This window comes from Coregonus clupeaformis, chromosome 1 (genome assembly GCF_020615455.1).
Source record: "Coregonus clupeaformis isolate EN_2021a chromosome 1, ASM2061545v1, whole genome shotgun sequence".
Classification (NCBI taxonomy): domain Eukaryota; kingdom Metazoa; phylum Chordata; class Actinopteri; order Salmoniformes; family Salmonidae; genus Coregonus; species Coregonus clupeaformis.
In genome coordinates this window covers 91,976,712-91,996,561 of record NC_059192.1, presented here as the reverse complement: position 1 = coordinate 91,996,561, position 19,850 = coordinate 91,976,712, and the positions used below count along the sequence as shown (strand labels likewise).

At 44.0% G+C, this 19,850-nt stretch overlaps 3 protein-coding genes across 4 annotated transcripts; 2 read left to right on the top strand and 1 right to left on the bottom strand.

The window, feature by feature from the left end:
* Positions 1 to 373: 373 nt before the first annotated feature.
* On the bottom strand, positions 374 to 7,496 carry LOC121571046 (caspase activity and apoptosis inhibitor 1). The gene is made up of 6 exons (XM_041882285.2): positions 7,253 to 7,496; positions 4,347 to 4,538; positions 3,831 to 3,915; positions 3,509 to 3,572; positions 3,062 to 3,129; positions 374 to 1,098 (listed from the first exon to the last, which is right to left on the bottom strand). Exons 1-6 carry the CDS (start codon positions 7,355 to 7,357, stop codon positions 488 to 490), a joined length of 1,125 nt encoding a protein of 374 aa, XP_041738219.1. The 5' UTR covers positions 7,358 to 7,496; the 3' UTR covers positions 374 to 487.
* A 612-nt stretch (positions 7,497 to 8,108) lies between these two features.
* Positions 8,109 to 11,378, top strand: LOC121571043 (zinc finger protein 37). Its single transcript, XM_041882281.1, has 3 exons — positions 8,109 to 9,027; positions 9,198 to 9,518; positions 9,755 to 11,378. The coding sequence occupies exons 1-3, from the start codon at positions 8,436 to 8,438 to the stop codon at positions 10,324 to 10,326; spliced, it is 1,485 nt and encodes a 494-aa protein (XP_041738215.1). The 5' UTR covers positions 8,109 to 8,435; the 3' UTR covers positions 10,327 to 11,378.
* On the top strand, positions 11,379 to 19,643 carry LOC121571044 (protein C-ets-1). Of its 2 annotated transcripts, none has more exons than XM_041882282.2 (7): positions 11,379 to 11,784; positions 12,024 to 12,143; positions 13,992 to 14,195; positions 14,466 to 14,639; positions 15,804 to 16,028; positions 18,688 to 18,806; positions 18,966 to 19,643. In XM_041882282.2, the coding sequence occupies exons 1-7, from the start codon at positions 11,508 to 11,510 to the stop codon at positions 19,182 to 19,184; spliced, it is 1,338 nt and encodes a 445-aa protein (XP_041738216.1). In that variant the 5' UTR covers positions 11,379 to 11,507; the 3' UTR covers positions 19,185 to 19,643. The 2 variants fall into 2 exon arrangements, with proteins under 2 accessions (XP_041738216.1, XP_041738217.1); XM_041882283.2 differs by having other exon boundaries at positions 18,688 to 18,813; positions 18,966 to 19,087.
* Positions 19,644 to 19,850: the final 207 nt, after the last annotated feature.

Genomic DNA, 19,850 nt, shown 5'->3' with positions numbered 1-19,850 from the left:
CGCACAGGTTTGTGTCAAGAACTGCAACGCTGCTGGGTTTTTCCCCACGCTCAACAGTTTCCTGTGTATCAAGAATGGTCCACCACCCAAAGGACATCCAGCCAAGTTGACACAAACTGTGGGAAGCATTGGAGTCAACATGGGCCAGCATCCCTGTGGAACGCTTTCGACACCTTGTAAATGTCCATGCCTCGATGAATTGAGGTTGTTCTGAGGGCAAAAGCCCTAATGTTCCAAATGTTTTGAACACTCAGTGTAAGTTTGCGTTCCTATTTTGAAAGTGGGGGGGGGTGCAGCTGCTCCCTATACTCACGGCTTGGGCCATAGTTTCCCACTGAACAGGTTGTTTTCTGAAATAAATACATACAAAAAGTAGAAGAAGAAAAAAACTTTACTCGATACAATCCTTCCTAAAATTCAAAGAACAACAACAACAACGTGAATCATACGGCTCCTTTTCGGGAAAATGAAATTATTTTGAAAACGTCTAAAACATCTGTTTCTTCACATCGTTCGCTTTCATTAGGGCCTTAATGGCTCTGGCTCTCATCTCTAGCTCCAGGAGCTCCAGCTGCTGTGCTGAGGGCTGGCTTGGTGCAGGAGCTAGGCCAGGGACGGGTGCACTCTGAGCGGGTAACCTCGTAACCAACAAGGGGGCCTCTGGAGCAGCGGCTAGCGGCAGCGCCATCAGTTTTTTAGTATCTTCTTGGTTAGGTGTCGATGCTAAGGCTAGGATCTCTTCCTGGTTAGGTGTCGATGCTAAGGCTAGGATCTCTTCCTGGTTAGGCGTCGATGCTAAAGCTAGGATCTCTTCCTGGTTAGGCGTCGATGCTAAGGCTAGGATCTCGCTAACGCTTTTGTCTATGTCCTTCTGGAGTTCCTTCTTGGGTTCGGGGGGTTTGTCCGCAACTGGTTTCCCATCGGCAGGGGCTGGGGTTGCGGAGGGGCCGGGGTCAGATGTTGCCCCGGCAACTACGTCCATGGTCCCGGCGGCTTCCTCTGTTTTTTCGGACGGCTCGTCTTTGTGTCCCTCGATGTCACTGTCGTAGGTGTCGGCGTTGATGCTAAGGACGTCGCTCTCCTCCGAGACACCACCTTCTGCAGATAAAGTGACAGGAATCAGCTTGGGTCAAAAGGAATCTGTTCGTCATACTCATCATCAACCATCCCTGCAGAGACGACAGAAAACTTTACCGGCGTCAACTAGATTGAAGCATTCATTCTAATCATTTATGACATTCTGGTGAGCAAAGGTTTATTTAGTCTTGCGCTTTAATCTACTGTTAACCCTTTACACTCGTACCCGTATACAGGTTGGAAATGGCAGATTTGGACACTGATAAAACACTGGCTGTACAGTAACATGCTATACAAGACGTCAGACCTCAGGGTCTCTGCTTCACAGCTCTGTAGGGGGTTTTGACTGACATCCGTTCTGAACTTGAGCACAACAAGTTGTCCCCAATCCCTCCTGCTGATTGGGCAATTTTCGAAAAATGTTTGTTGTCTGAGTGAGGGGAAATGCTGTACCTTAAGAGGACTCAATGTATTTTGAAAGATGATACGTTGATTATAATAAATACCACTTTGATGTCACACAAGCAAGCCAAACACCCGTGAGTCCAAATGTGCACTTCACAATTTACTAATTATAAAACTCATGTCATATACAGTGTCAACGTTTATGAACGCTATGTTTGACGTACAGTTACAAGATTACGTGTCGTCATACCCTGGGTTGTCCTGAACAAAATGAGCCTGTTTTTTTTTTTTTTATTGTGAAGAAGATTTGCCGCTCCAAAAATCACAATCCGTTTCCCTGAATTGCCTTGTGAAAGCCTAACACTGTAAGATTGTATTTTATAACTTCGGTAGTCATGTTGGCAATAGAACAACTTTCAAATCACGCCCACCTGATCCAGATTGCGATTTATAAAAAAGGACCATTTTTGGATTGTGCAAACAGTAAATTGTATGATGTCGGGGATCCAGGGGCTTTGTTCCAAACTAAATAACTACAAGTCTGCTTGCTCTAGTTCAGGGTTCTTCAATTCCGGTCCTGGAGGGCCGAAACACTTCTGTTTTTTTATTTCTACCTGGTAGTTAATTGCACTCACCTGGTGTCCCAGGTCTGAATTAGCCCCTGATTAGAAGGAGAGGATGAAAAACAGAGGTGTTTCGGCCCTCCAGGACCGGAATTGAAGAACCTTGCTCTAGTTCCTCAACGGCCCAGATAGGAGCTCGAAAAAGCACCTTATAGTTGAAGACTGTTCTTTGTGCATTGAAATTGCTTAAGGACGGCAGGTAGCTTAGTGGTTAAGAGCGTTGTGCCAGTAACCGAAAGGTCGCTGGTTCTAATCCCCGAGCCGACTAGGTGAAAAATCTGTCGATGTGCCCTTGAGCAAGGCACTTAACCCTAATTGCTCCTGTAAGTCGCTCTGGATAAGAGCGTCTGCTAAATGACTAAAATGTAAAGAACTGTGCACACTTTGGAGCAATGTGAGGCCACTTGGAGACACCAGTTAGTCTTCTCACACAAACCCTTGTCATTGTGTTTGTCTTATGTTGCACCCTACCCCACATTTTCCAGGAATAGTCTTATCACGTTACTGAATGTATCCAGAATATTTTCAGATTTCGTGATCAATAAATTTGGAGAAAAGTACAGCAAATGTAAAATGCACATAAATTCAACAGTGTAGTGTTTGGATTCAGTCTTGTCAGGTGAACTGTTGTGTCACCTTTTTAGTCTAATAATTTTCCCATGATCTCCAGAATGTTACCTTTTTATTGCTACCATGGTTATGCATTTCCATATTCCTTCTGTAAGAAACTTTTCCATACAGGCCAATTCCCATGTGTTTAAAGGGTTAATACTATCCCCCCAAAAATTAAGCATGTCAGCAGTCAAGATAATGCACTTTAAGTAGACAGCAGTCAAGATAATGCACTTTAAGTAGAGCAGAAAATGTTCCTTGATGCATCGTAAGTGCACTTTCCTTTAAATCTGACATGAGAGCGAAGTGTGGGCCCTTTTAGACTCTATATTAGCTACCAGTACCTTGCTTGATATCCTCCACTTCAACACTCTCTTTGAGGGACGACGTGGAATCCACATTATTATCCTGCCTTCACAGAAAAAAAAAGAAGAAAAAAACACTTTCAGTTTAATCACTTCCGGACTAACATTGACCAATCAAAATCAGATACAGTGAATTAAAAATCACTTTATGACAAATGTTTACATTTCTACCTGCAATTAGCGCCAAAATGTCAACCAAGCCTACATAGCAGTAGTAGCCAAGCAATAGAAATCCACAAGAGTAAAAACGTTGTTTGTAGAATGCAAATTAGCTTTTTACAGCAAATAAAGCAGTTTGGCTGTTGTGTGTACAACGCCATGTCTTACAATTGGTTTCTCGCTCGCTGGTTGACGACAATAGCAAAAATGATGATAAAAAGGTAAGAAGCAGTACTACGCTCCTTTAAAAATGCAGGTTCTACTCACTGGCTATCGGTGGCAGCATTTTTTTTATCCCCTTCTTCTCCAGATGAACCAGTCAGCTCTTCACCTTTGAGGGACACCAACCAAACACGCCATCAGATTAATGGAGGTGAAAATGGGTCGTGTTCAGAATGGCAAAACGTAGCAAAACATTAAAAAAATTAAAAAAAAGGTATGAGTATTCTTGTTGGAATAGTTCAGGCAATAGCCTACTTCCCCGTTTTGTGTCTTCTGAACACAAACCCAGCAGACCAAGAGAAATGACAGACAGCAGGGTTAGCAGTGGAGCAACACCCTGTGATGCTGAACAGACACATGGGCTTACCCTCCAGTATCTGAAGGAGGTGGCTTTGAGACAGCTGCTCCAGCTGTTCCCAACACAACGTCTTGATTTCATCCAGACTACAGTTCTGTAAAAACAAAAAAATTACATTTTATCCAGACTACAGCTCCGTAAAACCAAAACAGGAGAGAACAATCTGGAAAACGAGAGAGAGAGAGAGGGGAGGAGGGAGAGGGGAGGAGACCACGGTCCGTCTATACTTTCAACCTATCAATGCATCACAAATGAATAACTGGCAAATGCCCACAACACCAAATGAAAAACAGAGAAATAACTAAGACATGACTAATTGCACTGTATGACTATACTATTGACTGATAGCTTTGTTCGCAATACATCAAAACACACATCCAATCTTTACAGTAAGTAGCATGGAACAGATGTGCTGACCAAACACATGATTGGGTTAGGAATGAGGTTAGACCTAGGCACTTTGCACAGCTAACACTCCTGGTTCCAGTCCCGTTCAGACTACCCCTGAATCCACTACACACTCACCTTGAGTTCATCAGGCAGCATCTTCTGCAGCTTGCTCTCCCCAAGCACGTGAAAGCACTGATCTAGCATCTCGTGCCTGTCTGCAACATAGGCACTGATGGGTTGAAATGGCACACTAAGGTCCAGTCCTCCCTCCTCGACGTCGCTGCCAGGCTTATCCAACTCCAGATCTGCCTGCTCGTCCTTGGAGTCCTGTTTCAAGGAGTCGTATAGCAGTATGGTTTTTCCACCAGGAGTAACCAAGTCAATGAGGGCCAACATTTTGTCAAAGGCAGAACGCATGCAACCACTGAAGTTCAAAATGCATTGGTCTGTGTCCCTACAAATATAACTCTTACACCATGAACAGACCGACCAAGTTGGAGGGGGGGGAAGGGGGGGGTACTAAAAACAAACTAACTTCGCTTTCCGGTGGATTAAATCGTCAGAGTAGAGAAAGACAAGATTTTGTATGACTCCGGGTTCAAATTCTATAAAGATGCAGCAAAAAAAAAAGGACCATATACATTTAAAAGGTCAAATAACAACTGAATGCTCATCTCCCAGGCCAAACTAGCTAGCAATCTAAATATCCATGAATGTTTCCACCTTCCCCCAAATGAATATCATTGATTCACAGTTTGTTTTGGTATTTTAACCTGCGTGTAGGGCTGGGTAATATAGCCTACAAATCATATCTAGATTTTTTTCAAATGTATGGGAATTTCCCTAATAAATATATATATATATATATCCAGTCAAAGGTTTGGAGACACCTACTCATTCAAGGGTTTTTCTTTAGTTTTCTACATTGTAGAATAATAGTGAAGACATCAAAACTATTAAATAACATATGGAATCATGTAGTAACCAAAAAAGTGTTAAACAAATCAAAATACATTTTATATTTGAGATTCTTCAAATAGCCACCCTTTGCTTTGATGACAGCTTTGCACACTCTTGGCATTATCTCAACCAGCTTCATGAGGTAGTAAACTGGAATGCATTTCAATTAACAGGTGTGCCTTCTTAAAAGTTAATTTGTGGAATTTCTTTCCTTCTTAATGTGTTAATCAGTTGTGTTGTGACAAGGTATATAGAAGATAGCCCTATTTGGTAAAAGACCAAGCCCATATTATGGCAAGAACCGCTCAAATAAGCAAAGAGAAACTACAGTCCATCATTACTTTAAGACATAAGGTGAATGCACCAATTTGTAAGTCGCTCTGGATAAGAGCGTCTGCTAAATGACAAAAATGTAAATGAAAATGTGATGAAGGTCAGTCAATACGGAACATTTCAAGAACTTTGAAAGTTTCTTCAAGTGCAGTCGCAAAACCCATCAAGCGCTATGATGAAACTGGCTCTCATGAGGACTGCCACAGGAATGGAAGACCCAGAGTTACCTCTGCTGCAGAGGATAAGTTCATTAGTTACCAGCCTCAGAAATTGCAGCCCAAATAAATGCTTCACAGAGTTCAAGTAACAGACATCTCAACATGAACTGTTCAGAGGAGAATGTGTGATTTTTATTTTATTTAACCTTTATTTAACTGGGCAAGTCAGTTAAGAACAAATTCTTATTTACAATGACGGCCTACACCGGCCAAACCCGGACGTGCGCCGCCGCCCTATGGGACTCCCAATCACGGCCGGTTGTGATACAGCCTGGAATCGAACACGGGGGTCTGTAGGACATTAGACCGGTGGAAATGTGTCTTTTGGTCTGGAGTCCAAATTGGAGATTTTTGGTTCCAACCGCCACGTCTTTGTGTGTCTTTTTAGTTTTATGTATTTTTTATCATCGTTTTTATGCATTTAAAAATATATATATATATGTATTTTTGTTTTTGTGGGGGTGGGGCAGGTGGGGGGTAGATGGATTACTTTTATACTATTCCAGGTATTCCTTAAAGAGGTGGGGTTTCAAGTGTCTCCGGAAGGTGGTCAGTGACTCAGTTGTCCTGGCGTCAATAATGACCAACTTCTTGTAATAGGCATTATAAAAAATGTACAGTCTCAAGCACAAGCCCACGTGCTAGTGAGTAGCCAGCTAATCTTTATATTTTAAATTCAGCCACCTTGGATCCATTCGCTAGCTAACAAGGCAGAACAGTTGAATTGTTATGAACACACCCTTCTGTCTGTCTCCAGCTGCTTGAAAAGCATGCTAGCCTGTCCACTTTGTTCAGATGTTGTAATCAAGTGGCCTACCTTATTTCTCAGGATGAGAACAAGTTGCCAATTCCTTATATAATTGTGTTTTATGTTTGTTACACATTTATAAAACAAAGACAACTAGTATAACAGTCTTTGGCTAAAATGCTGCTAGCGGTACGTGGTACCGCAATGCCGCGTGTGACAATCTGAGTATTCATTTACCTCAATCAATGTTTAGTGATACTCGTTTTAATCGTCTGTTCTGCGTGCAATTTGAGGAGAGACATAGAAAGTGTATCGTTAGAAAGTTTAACTCCTCTATTACAGTAAAATAATGTTTTAAAATAATGTTTCGGTGTCGATATGACCGATTCTGTTAGACCAAACCTCAAATGCAAATAGTAAGTTGAAACCGCTGGACAGAGAGGAAGAAGTGATCTCAACTTTGTTGTTGTGAGTGGCGCCTTGGTGTGTGTGTAAATGAGAAACTGCACACAGAACAGAAGGAGCGAAGGCGAGGAGACCAAAAATACATGAATAAAAAATTAAATGAAATAAAAGTGATTCTTGCGATACAGGCATTTGGAATATGACTTTTTCTTTTAAAACATAGATATCTGCTGGGTAGATGTATCGATACACATCTGCTGTGTAAGACGCAAATGCTCGTAGCAAGCAAATATTTGGGACAGGGGATGCAAAATGTACAAAGTAGCCAACGTAGCTAGCCATCTTTGCCATGGATGAGTGTTCAATGTTTTTCTCACCTCCACGCTAGATTCTGTACACCTGCGTCTTCTGTGGACATGCTGCTCTTCCGAATGTGAACTTTTCCTTTTCTTTTCCCTGCTGGTTGATTTTTTCCGTAGCATTTTTGTACTGGTTACAACTACGAGCAAACAATATAGCTAGGTGTTCTTCCACAACTAGCTACTGCTACACTAGTAACCGGATTGACTCCTGCGCAGTGTTCCAGTTTAGTGCTGCTCACGCTTTCTCGTCTGCAACCAATAAAAAAGATTTTCCGGTTCACGAAATTATACATTTTTCTAAGTAAAAGCCCCCCCTACGTATACACCACAAATTACCGTCATTTATCAGGAATGAATACAGGTTAAAACTTTTCTTCTATTACATGAAGGACTTTTATTTGAGAAATCTTCAAAAAATCCGTGACCCGGAAGTAACTCGTTAATGTTGTTTGCATATACAGCCGAGAGGAAGAGGCAAAGCGAGATGGTCGACTCCGCCAAAGATCTGTCTTGGCGAAAATGAGAGTTAAACCGAGTGAGGAGTTTTTGTATGGGGGGCAATGAGAGAGTTGCGAATTTGGTCAATACTATTTTGATAGGAGAAACGTATTATTTGATCAAATAGAAGTTTCATAATGCTTAGGTTGTTACGAGTGTACTGATATAGCCTAAGTGTAATGCATGTGACATTCCGGCAACTTTGTAAAAACAATTTTTATATGCGAGTTGTGCCTGTTGGTCACACGCGCATCTGCCCTCTCATTGGCTAGAATGTTCCCACCTGATCTCGTCTCCTCCTGCCCGCGGACATGTATTTCGATTGTTAGAGCAGTCAGTCAACCATCTTGTCAATATAATAGATCATCTTTGCTATACAGTCATTGTTTGCAAGACGCTGGGGAAGAAGAGCGCGGTACAAATTTCATAGCTCAAATGTAAACATTCGACAGTAGAAATGTGTAAGATTTTCTATAATATATAATGTCCAGCTGATATATCCAGATGCTGGGTAAGCAAGGAAGATTCAGACGTAGTTACTCTCTTCTTGCTACATTGTAGCCAACCACATTGCAACATTGTAGCCAGTAATAACATTGTAACAACTCAAGTGCCCTCCGTGGACTATTTGTAGTAAAAGTGAATTACTGCGCAATATTTACTATTGTAATCAGACTAGCTGCAAGGTTATTATAGTAACATGAAGCCTCAGTCGAAAACTAACACAGGGATCAAAAGGGAGACTTCAATGTCAGCCCAAGCTCGCCCCTCGAAAACCGCTGGAGAGGGCGAGGTATCGCTCTCTTTCCAGGACGAACTGGCGGCGACGATCCACGGTGCGTTTGAAGTGGCTGTGGAAATTGCCGTATTAGAAGTCACTAAACTGGTAGGTCAAGCGCTTGGGGATGTCCGCGATCAGATGCACGAAACCCTACGGGAAAACAAGTCTCTCAAACAACGCTTGCAAACAGCCGAGCAAGAGTTGGGTGCTGCGCGTGAATGTGTGGGAACAACGAGAGATGCAAGTCCGCAGGGACAATTGTCTACAAGTCCTTTCCACAACGACAACTTAGCAAAGACTCAAAAGCAGTCAAAGGACAATGAATTAAAGATCAAGTCCTCATATGCATTGGATGAATATGGATATGCAATTGTGGAGGCCGAGATCAGTAGTGAACGACAGAACGACCATGGATCTTTCAGTGAAATCAGCGAGGATGGTCGGGTGTGTTCGCAAGACCTACATCCAGCTTCAAGGGGACAGTCTATCCCTCACGACGACCTGCTTAAAGGTAAGCCTGTAGCCCTATTTATCAAGCCAAATGATATGCCATACATAAAATATTAGAGAAATACGGTGTTATCCTGACTAGCTATAGACAATAACAATAAATACAGTCTTAGCCTGTCTAGATAAGAACAATTGTTCTGAATGTCTTTTTTATTTTAATTTTCTTTACAGACGCCAGGGAAGAGACCTCCAGTTTGGACCACAAGGCAAGTGTAGAAAGCATCAGTCATCGTGGTTTAGAAATAACGTTTGGAGATAATGACCCATCACCGCTTCACACGGTCGCCCAGAGCCTTGGGATGGCGCAGGTTAGAGTGAAGGAGGAGAACGGTTCTGGGTCTGGCTCCAGCTCTGGTTCCAGTTTTGACTCGGTGGTAAAAGAAGACTTTGGTCCTGATAGTCTGTCTCTGGTTCAGTCCAAGATGTTAGAGGAGTGGAAACCGGACCCTTTGGACTCTGACTCTCTGCTTCCTGGAACCAGCCATAGTCTGTGTAAGTACCAGATAATAGCAGAGAGCTTCCAAATAGCCACTGACTATAACACCCACAAGATGTCACTAGACTTCATAAGATTGACCACTTACTGAGTAATACTAACGGTTATGTGTCAGTATCGCTCAAAATGATTATATCAGAATGAGTAACACCTTTGCCTGCATGTAGAATGTATGCATGTGGAACATGCATAATAAAACATGAAATCATTTTTTGATGTATACTCTCCACAGCTCACCCTCCTATGGTCAACACAGAGGTTCCACATCTGACTGCCCCATCAGCCAGTGCCCTTCCAGCCTTCTCCTCCCAGTTCCCCAACAACCTCTTCCATCCAAGGGAGGCAGCAGCTCCCATCATCCCTGCTGCCCCACCACAGCTCTATGGAGTCCAGATCAGGACCAACCCCAACCCTAATCCCACCACCCCCCACCACAGCCACATCTGCAAACTCTGTGGCCAGGGCTTCCACCAACCCAGCGAGCTCCGCAGACACCACACCCAGGACCACCCCAAGCGACAGGTCTTTCCCCCGGGCCAGAGCCCCTACCACTGCAGTGAGTGTGACCGGGATTTCAACCGTCTGGAGAACCTGAAGACTCACCTGAGAATCCACACTGGAGAGAGACCCTATACCTGCTCAGTGTGCTCCATGCGCTTCCGCCACTCGGGGGCGCTCACCAGGCATTTTCGCATACACACTGGGGAGAAGCCGTACGTCTGCGGCCAGTGTGGAAAGACATTCCGGAACTGTGGGGGACTCCGGTTCCACCAGCGTTCCCATAGTAGACAGGGACAATGCTAGAGTAGCGATTTAGGGGGGGGATACAGCAGAGCAAGCTCAGTCACTACCTCCTTTGCCATAATGGTCCAGACCCCTTGGCACTGGCTGACAGTCTTTACCAAACCATTCAAGATGAAAACGTATTAAACTTGGCCAGGCCTTAAAGGGGAAATCTGCAGTCAGTCGCTACAAATGTTTATTCATTTATAAATTAATGATATGTACCCATTTGATTCTTGAAGAATATAACTTTTTTGAGCATAGTTACATTTTCGTACCTTAATCAAAATCCAAAAATTTTATCTTGTTTTACTCCGATGTTTGTAAACAAAGTTCATGTAAACAAACACTGGATACCATTGAAACATGGTTAAACCTGTAGTTTTGATATCATGGACCGTCAGTCCTTGCATCCATAGCTCTATGGATTTGAGAGTGGTTAGATTTCTCCAGCCCCATCCCTCAGCTGTTAACGAAACAGTGGCGGGGAGATGCGCTTTGTTATTGTTTTAACTGCTGATTGCTGCTTTAACACCAACCATGTCTGTCATTTTCTACAGATGTCTTACACAATGTGCCACTCTTTTTGTGACTAAATTGCTCACTGTCGTGGCTCGCTAGCCCCACTTCATGGAAGAACCTCATCGCATTAAGGCAGCCACAACAGTGGTGTGGTAATGGGTGTATGGCTCTATAGGCTGTCCCTGCTGGGAACACACTCAGATCTTAACTTACTTACAATACACTACCTGATATAATCCCAGTGTTTCTGTTATATGAATAAACCCCCTGCACAGATATGCACTTACAGCCCCTCTTTCGGTGGCTACCTCATGCCATGCCCTGCTGAAATAGAAAGATCTGATACGCTGCTGCTGCTGGTGTAAATATTTCCAATTTAATTGCCATGATCTCAGTGGTTCCTGATGACATACTGTCGTATTGCCTTAGTTAAATGCAATCAACTTAAAACACAAAGGGTAGTTCCTTATCTCTATCACATTTTAGTCATTTAGCAGACGCTCTTATCCAGAGCGACTTACAGTTAGTGAGTGCATACATTTTTCATACTGGCCCCCTGTGGGAATCGAACCCACAACCCTGGCGTTGCAAGCGCTAGGCTCTACCAACTGAGCTACAGGAGGCCTTCTCAGTTGTAAAGGCTCCTTTTGTGGCATCATCTCTCTAGATAACCTCCCTGTATGTCTTTTGCAGTATCTTTTCCATGTTACCTAATTGGGAGTTCTCCTCTCCTATTTGGTAGTGTCCCCATTACCCGCCCCTCCATCACCCATATGATTGACACATATCCGTCACCGCCTGTCCCCTCCCTCCTTGTCCTATTGGTCCTATTAAAACCCCTCTCCTCCCTCCTCGTCCTATTGGTCTTATTAAAACCCCTCTCCTCCCTCATCTGGATCACTTTCTTCCACCTGATCCCTCGTTCCAAAGACCTAAGGATGGACTGGAGTGCTTACGGTATTTCCCTCCATTTGTCATTCACCATATTCCTGTGTTTGATTATTTTCACTACTTTATCTCAACTTTATACTGTAATCTCTGGTGTAATTTTGAGTAGAAAATGTCTGCTCATTTGTGTGTGCTCACCTCCGCTATCGAGCTCTCAGCTCTCAGTCTGTCCTCTTGATCCATTGTGTCTCTGGGATGCTCCTGCCATTGTCTGACTCCGTGACTTGGCTCCTGTGTTTCCGGTGTAGAGATGGACCACCTGGATGTCCCTCCTCTCACCCCCACCAGTAAGGAGGTCCTGAGCCAGGCGATGAGGGCCACCTTCGCTGGCTTCGCCCAGGAGAGGAACCGCATGCACTTCCCACAAGGTACCATATGGGGTATACAGTGGCTTGCGAAAGTATTCACCCCCCTTGGCATTTTTCCTATCTTGTTGCCTTACAACCTGGAATTAAAATGGATTTTTTGGGGGGGGGTTTGTATCATTTGATTTACACAACATGCCTACCACTTTGAAGGTGCAAAATATTTTTTTATTGTGAAACAAACAAGAAATAAGACAAAAAAAACTGAAAACTTGAGCGTGCATAACTATTCACCCCCCCAAAGTCAATACTTTGTAGAGCCACCTTTTGCAGCAATTACAGATGCAAGTCTCTTGGGGTATGTCTCTATAAGCTTGGCACATCTAGCCACTGGGATTTTTGCCCATTATTCAAGGCAAAACTGCTTCAGCTCTTCAAGTTGGATGGGTTCCGCTGGTGTACAGCAATCTTTAAGTCATACCACAGATTCTCAATTGGATTGAGGTCTGGGCTTTGACTAGGCCATTTTAAGACATTTAAATGTTTCCCCTTAAACCACTGGAGTGTTGCTTTAGCAGTTTGCTTAGGGTCATTGTCCTCCTGGAAGGTGAACCTCCGTCCCAATCTCAAATCTCTGGAAGACTGAAATAGGTTTCCCTCAAGAATTTCCCTATATTTAGCGCCATCCATCATTCCTTCAATTCTGACCAGTTTCCCAGTCCCTGCCGATGAAAAACATCCCCACAGCATGATGCTACCACCACCATGCTTCACTGTGGGGATGGTGTTCTTGGGGTGATGAGAGGAGTTGGGTTTGCGCCAGACGTAGTATTTTTCTTGATGGCCAAAAAGCTCATTTTAGTCTCATCTGACCAGAGTACCTTCTTCCATATGTTTGGGGAGTCTCCCACATGCCTTTTGGCGAACACCAAACGTGTTTGCTTATTTCTTTCTGGCCACTCTTCCGTAAAGCCCAGCTCTGTGGAGTGTACGGCTTAAAGTGGTCCTATGGACAGATACTCCAATCTCCGCTGTGGAGCTTTGCAGCTCCTTCAGGGTTTTCTTTGGTCTCTTTGTTGCCTCTCTGATTAATGCCCTCCTTGCCTGGTCCGTGAGTTTTGGTGGGCGGCCCTCTCTTGGCAGGTTTGTTGTAGTGCCATATTCTTTCCATTTTTTTATAATGGATTTAATGGTGCTCCGTGGGATGTTCAAAGTTTTGGATATTTCTTTATAACCCAACCCTGATCTGTACTTCTCCACAACTTTGTCCCTGACCTGTTTGGAGAGCTCCTTGGTCTTCATGGTGCCGCTTGCTTGGTGGTGCCCCTTGCTTAGTGGTGTTGCAGACTCTGGGGCCTTTCAGAACAGGTGTGTATATATACTGAGATAATGTGACACTTAGATTGCACATAGGTGGACTTTATTTAACTAATTATGTGACTTCTGAAGGTAATTGGTTGCACCAGATCTTATTTAGAGGCTTCGTAGCAAAGGGGGTGAATACATATGCAGGCACCACTTTTCCGTTATTTATTTTCGAGAATCTTTTGAAACAAGGTATTTTTTTCATTTCACTTCACCAATTTGGACTATTTTGTGTATGTCCATTACATGAAATCCAAATAAAAATCAATTTAAATTACAGGTTGTAATGCAACAAAATAGGCACCTGTTCTGAAAGGCCCCAGAGTCTGCAACACCACTAAGCAAGGGGCACCACCAAGCAAGCGGCAAATACAATTACATTTGGTAGTATAGAAGTTGTAGTTTTGTTGTAACGGTCGTATAGCCTACCTGTAATTGCTCTCTCTGTTTCAGCCTAAACTGCACAGTGTGCTTTGGTATGTGTGTGGAATTCAAGATGCAAAGAGATACAAATATATAATATTTTATTTCCTAATTTGTGTCCAGACCCTAACCTATGGTCAGAGTGGGAGGTGAACCACTGGTTAGACTGGTGCCAGGCCGAGTTCGGCCTCCAAAGCCTGGGCCCGGATTTGAGAAGGCTGCCTGGGAGTGAGCTCTGTGCCATGGACAGAGAGGCCTTCCTGGACCTGACCTCTGACTGCACAGCAGGAGAGATCCTCTGGGAACATCTGGAAACTATGTGCAGAGGTAAATGGGGAGTGATGCTTTATCATACCAGCGTATTTATTTATTCATTGAACAATGACATTGGTAGTAGAGATTCCTATTTCATGTGTCTATCTATGTGTGTGATTCAGATTGTGAATATGATCATGGTTCCCCTCTAGTCCTCTGCACGTTGAATTCTCTCTGCCACGGTATAGAAACTCATCCCTTCACCCGTCAGAGGTGTATTGTCTGTGTGTCTCTCATAGATTATATGTGACTGACATATCAACTATGCTCTGTCTTCCTCAGACAGTTACGCGGACCATGTGCAGCTCATGGACAAGCAAAATCACCACGGTCAGTTCTCCCATCTCCCAACAGAACCCCCACAGCTTCTGACCCTTCACCCTGTGACTGTGAGATATCAGGACTACCACCGGGTCAAACAGGAAGGACCTCTGCTCCGAGACCTTGATAGGACAGGTAGGAAACCATAGATACCTTGGCAGGACAGGTCGGTAACCATAGAGACCTTGGCAGGACAGGTAGGAAACCATAGATACCTTGGCAGGACAGGTAGGAAACCATAGATACCTTGGCAGGACAGGTCGGTAACCATAGAGACCTTGGTAGGACAGATAGGAAACCATAGAGACCTTGGTAGGACAGATAGGAAACCATAGAGACCTTGGTAGGAAACCATAGAGACATTGGTAGGACAGATAGGAAACCATAGAGACCTTGGTAGGACAGATAGGAAACCATAGAGACCTTGGTAGGACAGGTAGGAAACCATAGATACCTTGGCAGGACAGGTAGGAAACCATAGAGACCTTGGTAGGACAGATAGGAAACCATAGATACCTTGGTAGGACAGGTAGGAAACCATAGAGACCTTGGTAGGAAACCATAGAGACATTGGTAGGACCGATAGGAAACCATAGAGACCTTGGTAGGACAGGTAGGAAACCATAGAGACCTTGGTAGGACAGATAGGAAACCATAGAGACCTTGGTAGGAAACCATAGAGACATTGGTAGGACCGATAGGAAACCATAGAGACCTTGGTAGGACAGGTAGGAAACCATAGAGACCTTGGTAGGAAACCATAGAGACATTGGTAGGACCGATAGGAAACCATAGAGACATTGGTAGGACCGATAGGAAACCATAGAGACCTTGGTAGGACAGATAGGAAACCATAGAGACCTTGGTAGGAAACCATAGAGACATTGGTAGGACCGATAGGAAACCATAGAGACCTTGGTAGGACAGATAGGAAACCATAGAGACCTTGGTAGGACAGATAGGAAACCATAGAGACCTTGGTAGGACAGGTAGGAAACCATAGAGACATTGGTAGGACCGATAGGAAACCATAGAGACCTTGGTAGGACAGGTAGGAAACCATAGAGACCTTGGTAGGACAGATAGGAAACCATAGATACCTTGGTAGGACAGGTAGGAAACCATAATATTGGATTGGAGGGAAAAAGGTTAACATTCAGAATGTATTTTAATTGATAAGCCTTTGGAAATGCATTATTGCTTTAGACCAGGGCTTTGGAGGTGTCTCTCCTTCTGTTAGAGAGATTGATGGAATAGTTTTCTATCATCTACCAATTGTCTCAATCTCTTTAACTTCAGACTATGATTCTGAGGTTGGGACCCTGCGTTATGAGGACACAGACAGCACCGCTTCCCTGTCCTGGACTAGACCAATGCAGGGTTTAGACAAGGGGGTGGAAGAGTCCATCTCTGAGGACCCCTTCAATTTGCCACACCCACACAGGAGCTTCAAAAAGTTTATACGGGACAAGACTGATCTGGGTAGAGCTGTGGATCCTGCAGCCATTCTGGCTGGTTATACTGGTGAGTGATGTTCTTTATGAAGAAAGTGACCTGAATCTCTCTGATTACCCGTTGATCTAGAATCTAGGTGCTGCTTTAGCCAACTCCTTAGTCTTGATCTTGTCGAAGCAAACAATGCCGCTAGCGTTGTTCAATGTAGAAAAATCTGGGCATCCAGGCAATACAGTTTAATCCCTCCCTAAATGTCTCAACAATTAGTGGTCCCGTTCAGCTGTTGTTTAATCCCTCCCCATATCAAATCAAATTGTATTTGTCACATGCGCCAAATTCAACAGGTGTAGACCTTACAAGCCCTTAACCAACAATGCAGTTTTAAGAAAAATAAGTATTGAGTAAAAAATAGATACGTTTTAATAATAATAATAATTAAAGAGCAACAGTAAAATAACAGTATTGAGTCTATATACAGGGGGTACCGGTACAGAGTCAATGTGCGGGGGCACCGGTTAGTTGAGGTAATTGAGGTAATATGTACATGTGGGTAGACTTAAAGTGACTATGCATAAATAATAAACAAAGTATCAGCAGCGTAAAAGAGGGGGATGGGGTGGGGGTGGGGGGGCAATGCAAATAGTCTGGGTAGCCATGATTAGCTGTTCAGGAGTCTTATGGCTTGGGGGTAGAAGCTGTTAAGTAGCCTTTTGGGCCTAGACTTGGCGCTCTGGTACCACTTGCCGTGCTTTTTAGGGCCTTCCTCTGACACCGCCTGGTATAGAGGTCCTGGATGGCAGGGAGCTTGGCCCCAGTGATGTACTGGGCCGTACGCACTACCCTCTGTAGTGCCTTGCGGTCGGAGGCCAAGCGGTTGCCATACCAGGCAGTGATGCAACCAGTCAGGATGCTCTCGATGGTGCAGCTGTAGAACCTTTTGAGGATCTGAGGACCCATGCCAAATCTATTCAGTCTCCTGAGGGGGAATAGGCTTTGTCGTGCCCTCTTCACAACTGTCTTGGTGTGTTTGGACCATGATAGTTTGTTGGTGATGTAGACACCAAGGAACTTGAAACTCTCAACCTGCTCCACTACAGAACCATCGTTGAGAATGGGGGTGTGCTCGGTCCTCCTTTTCCTGTAGTCCACAATCATCTCCTTTGTCTTGATCACATTGAGGGAGAGGTTATCCTGGCACCACACGGCCAGGTCTCTGACCTCCTCCCTATAGGCTGTCTCATCGTTGTCGGTGATCAGGCCTACCACTGTTGTGTCGTCGGCAAACTTAATGATGGTGTTGGAGTCATGCCTGGCCATGCAGTCATGCGTGAACAGGGAGTACAGGAGGGGACTGAGCACGCACCCCTGAGGGGCCCCCGTGTTGAGGATAAGCATGGCAGATGTCTTGTTACCTACCCTTACCACCTGGGGGCGGCCCTTCAGGAAGTCCAGGATCCAGTTGCAGATGGAGGTGTTTAGTCCCAGGGTCCTTAGCTTAGTGACGAGCTTTGAGGGCACTATGGTGTTGAATGCTGAGCTGTAGTCAATGAATAGCATTCTCACGTAGGTGTTCCTCTTGTCCAGGTGGGAAAGAGCAGTGTGGAGTGCAATAGAGATTGCATCATCTGTGGATCTGTTGGGGCGGTATGCAAATTGGAGTGGGTCTAGGGTTTCTGGGATAATGGTGTTAATGTGAGCCATGACTAGCCTTTCAAAGCACTTCATGGCTACAGACGTGAGTGCTACGGGTCTGTAGTCATTTAGGCAGGTTACTTTAGTGTTCTTGGGCACAGGGACTATGGTGGTCTGCTTGAAACATGTTGGTATTACAGACTCAGTCAGGGACAGATTGAAAATGTCAGTGAAGACACTTGCCAGTTGGTCAGCGCATGCTCAGAATACACATCCTGGATGAGCGTTTTCCTGTTTGCTTATGGCCTTACACAGCTCATTGTGTGCGGTGTTAGTGCCAGCATCGGTTTGTGGTGGTAAATAGACAGCTATGAAAAATATAGATGAAAACTCTCTTTGTAAATAGTGTGGTCTACAGCTTATCAAGAGATACTCTACCTCAGGCGAGCAAAGCCTTGTGACTTCCTTAATATTAGATTTCGTGCACCAGCTGTTGTTTACAAATATACACAGACCGCCACCCCTTGTCTTACCGGAGTCAGCCGTTCTATCCTGCCGATGTAGCGTATAGCCCGCTAGCTGTATGTTGTCCATGTCGTCGTTCAGCCACGACTCGGTGAAACATAAGATATTACAGTTTTTAATGTCCCATTGGTAGGATATCTGTGATCGTAGTTCGTCTATTTTGTTATCCAATGATTGTACGTTGGCTAATAGGACTGATGGTAGAGGCAGATTACCCACTCGCCGTCGGATCCTTACAAGGCACCCCGACCTAGGTCCCCGATATCTCAGTCTCTTTCTCCTGCGAATGACAGGGATTTGGGCCTTGTTGGGTGTCTGAAGTAAATCCTTTGCGTCGACTCATTAAAGAAAAAATCTTTGTCCAGTACGAGGTGAGTAATCGCTTTCCTGATATCCAGAAGCTATTTTCGGTCATAAAAGACGGTGTCAGAAACATTATGTACAAAATAAGTTACAAATAACGCAAAAAAACACACACAATAGCACAATTGGTTAGGAGCCCGTAAAACGGCAGCCATCTCCTCTGGCGCTATTCAGCTGTTGTTTAATCCCTCCCCATATGTCTCAACAGGTAGTGGTCCCATTCAGCTGTGGCAGTTTCTATTGGATCTCCTCACTGACCGCAGCTGTCAATCATTCATCATTTGGACAGGGGATGGATGGGAGTTTAAACTGACAGATCCTGATGAGGCAAGAGGTGTAGCCTATTATATGCAAACATGTTATTATGTTGTTACAGTGTTGTTATTCTGAAGTAAGGTCAATTAGCCAATTTTAGATTGGCCTATATACTGTATAATAGGTTAATAATACTAGTTTAATGTGTTGATATCTGGGTTGATATCCCAGGTGGCCAAGCTATGGGGCCGGAAGAAGAACAAGCCTAAGATGAACTACGAGAAGCTGAGTCGAGGCCTGCGCTACTACTACGACAAGAACATCATCCACAAGACGTCTGGCAAGCGCTACGTCTACCGTTTCGTCTGCAACCTGCAAGGACTGCTGGGATATGAACCCCGGGAACTGCATGCCATGTTGGATATCACGGCCAAAGATGGCCATGAGTGAAAGGGAGGAATTGGGCGTTTCCCTTTATTCCTCGACCACCTTCTAAAAACGCATTGGAGGAGAAGGTCAGAGGGAAGGAACCAAAGAGATATACCATAGAGAGGAATGGGAGGAACCTCTTCTCCTTCAGTGAGTTTTGAGAAGGAGGTTGAAGAATCAAGGAAAGACTTTTGAGATTCACCCTATGGTGCAGAAGGGTCAAGGGTCAAGAGACAGAGACTGTGTTTACAAAAACCCAACGTCCTTATCATTTGGCCATATGGTAATCATCACTTTGATCATGGTCAATTTAATCATGATTGGGGGTAAGCTGTGGGGCTTGTATGTTTATATGTGATATGTATATTTTGAAGATATGAGAAGATAAACATTTTTGTTTCAATTGTTGTTTATACAGTGCCTTCAGAAAGTATTCACACCCCTTGACTTTTTCCACATTTTGTTGGGTTACAAGGTGGGTAAAAAAAATGTTTGGTCAATGATCTACACAAAATACTCTGTAATGTCAAAGTGGAAGAAATATTTTGTAAAAAAATAATGAATATATCTTGATTACATAAGTATTCAACCCCCTAAGTCAATACATGTTTGAATTACCTTTGGCAGCAATTACAGCTGTGAGTCTTTCTGAGTAAGTCTCTTAAGAGCTTTGCACACCTGGATTGT

Bases quoted from the DNA above. Each gene is read 5' to 3' on its own strand.
- LOC121571046 (XM_041882285.2), bottom strand. From the start codon at position 7,357: ATGCTACGGAAAAAATCAACCAGCAGGGAAAAGAAAAGGAAAAGTTCA. The intron at 4,539-7,252 runs GTGAGAAAAACA...TCCTTGAAACAG, and splicing joins GTACAGAATCTAGCGTGGAG to GACTCCAAGGACGAGCAGGC. The intron at 3,916-4,346 runs GTGAGTGTGTAG...TTGTTTTTACAG, and splicing joins TGCTGCCTGATGAACTCAAG to AACTGTAGTCTGGATGAAAT.
- LOC121571044 (XM_041882282.2), top strand. From the start codon at position 11,508: ATGTCTTTTGCAGTATCTTTTCCATGTTACCTAATTGGGAGTTCTCCT. The intron at 14,196-14,465 runs GTAAATGGGGAG...TGTCTTCCTCAG, and splicing joins TCTGGAAACTATGTGCAGAG to ACAGTTACGCGGACCATGTG. The intron at 14,640-15,803 runs GTAGGAAACCAT...CTTTAACTTCAG, and splicing joins CCGAGACCTTGATAGGACAG to ACTATGATTCTGAGGTTGGG.
- LOC121571043 (XM_041882281.1), top strand. From the start codon at position 8,436: ATGAAGCCTCAGTCGAAAACTAACACAGGGATCAAAAGGGAGACTTCA. The intron at 9,028-9,197 runs GTAAGCCTGTAG...TTTTCTTTACAG, and splicing joins TCACGACGACCTGCTTAAAG to ACGCCAGGGAAGAGACCTCC. The intron at 9,519-9,754 runs GTAAGTACCAGA...TACTCTCCACAG, and splicing joins TGGAACCAGCCATAGTCTGT to CTCACCCTCCTATGGTCAAC.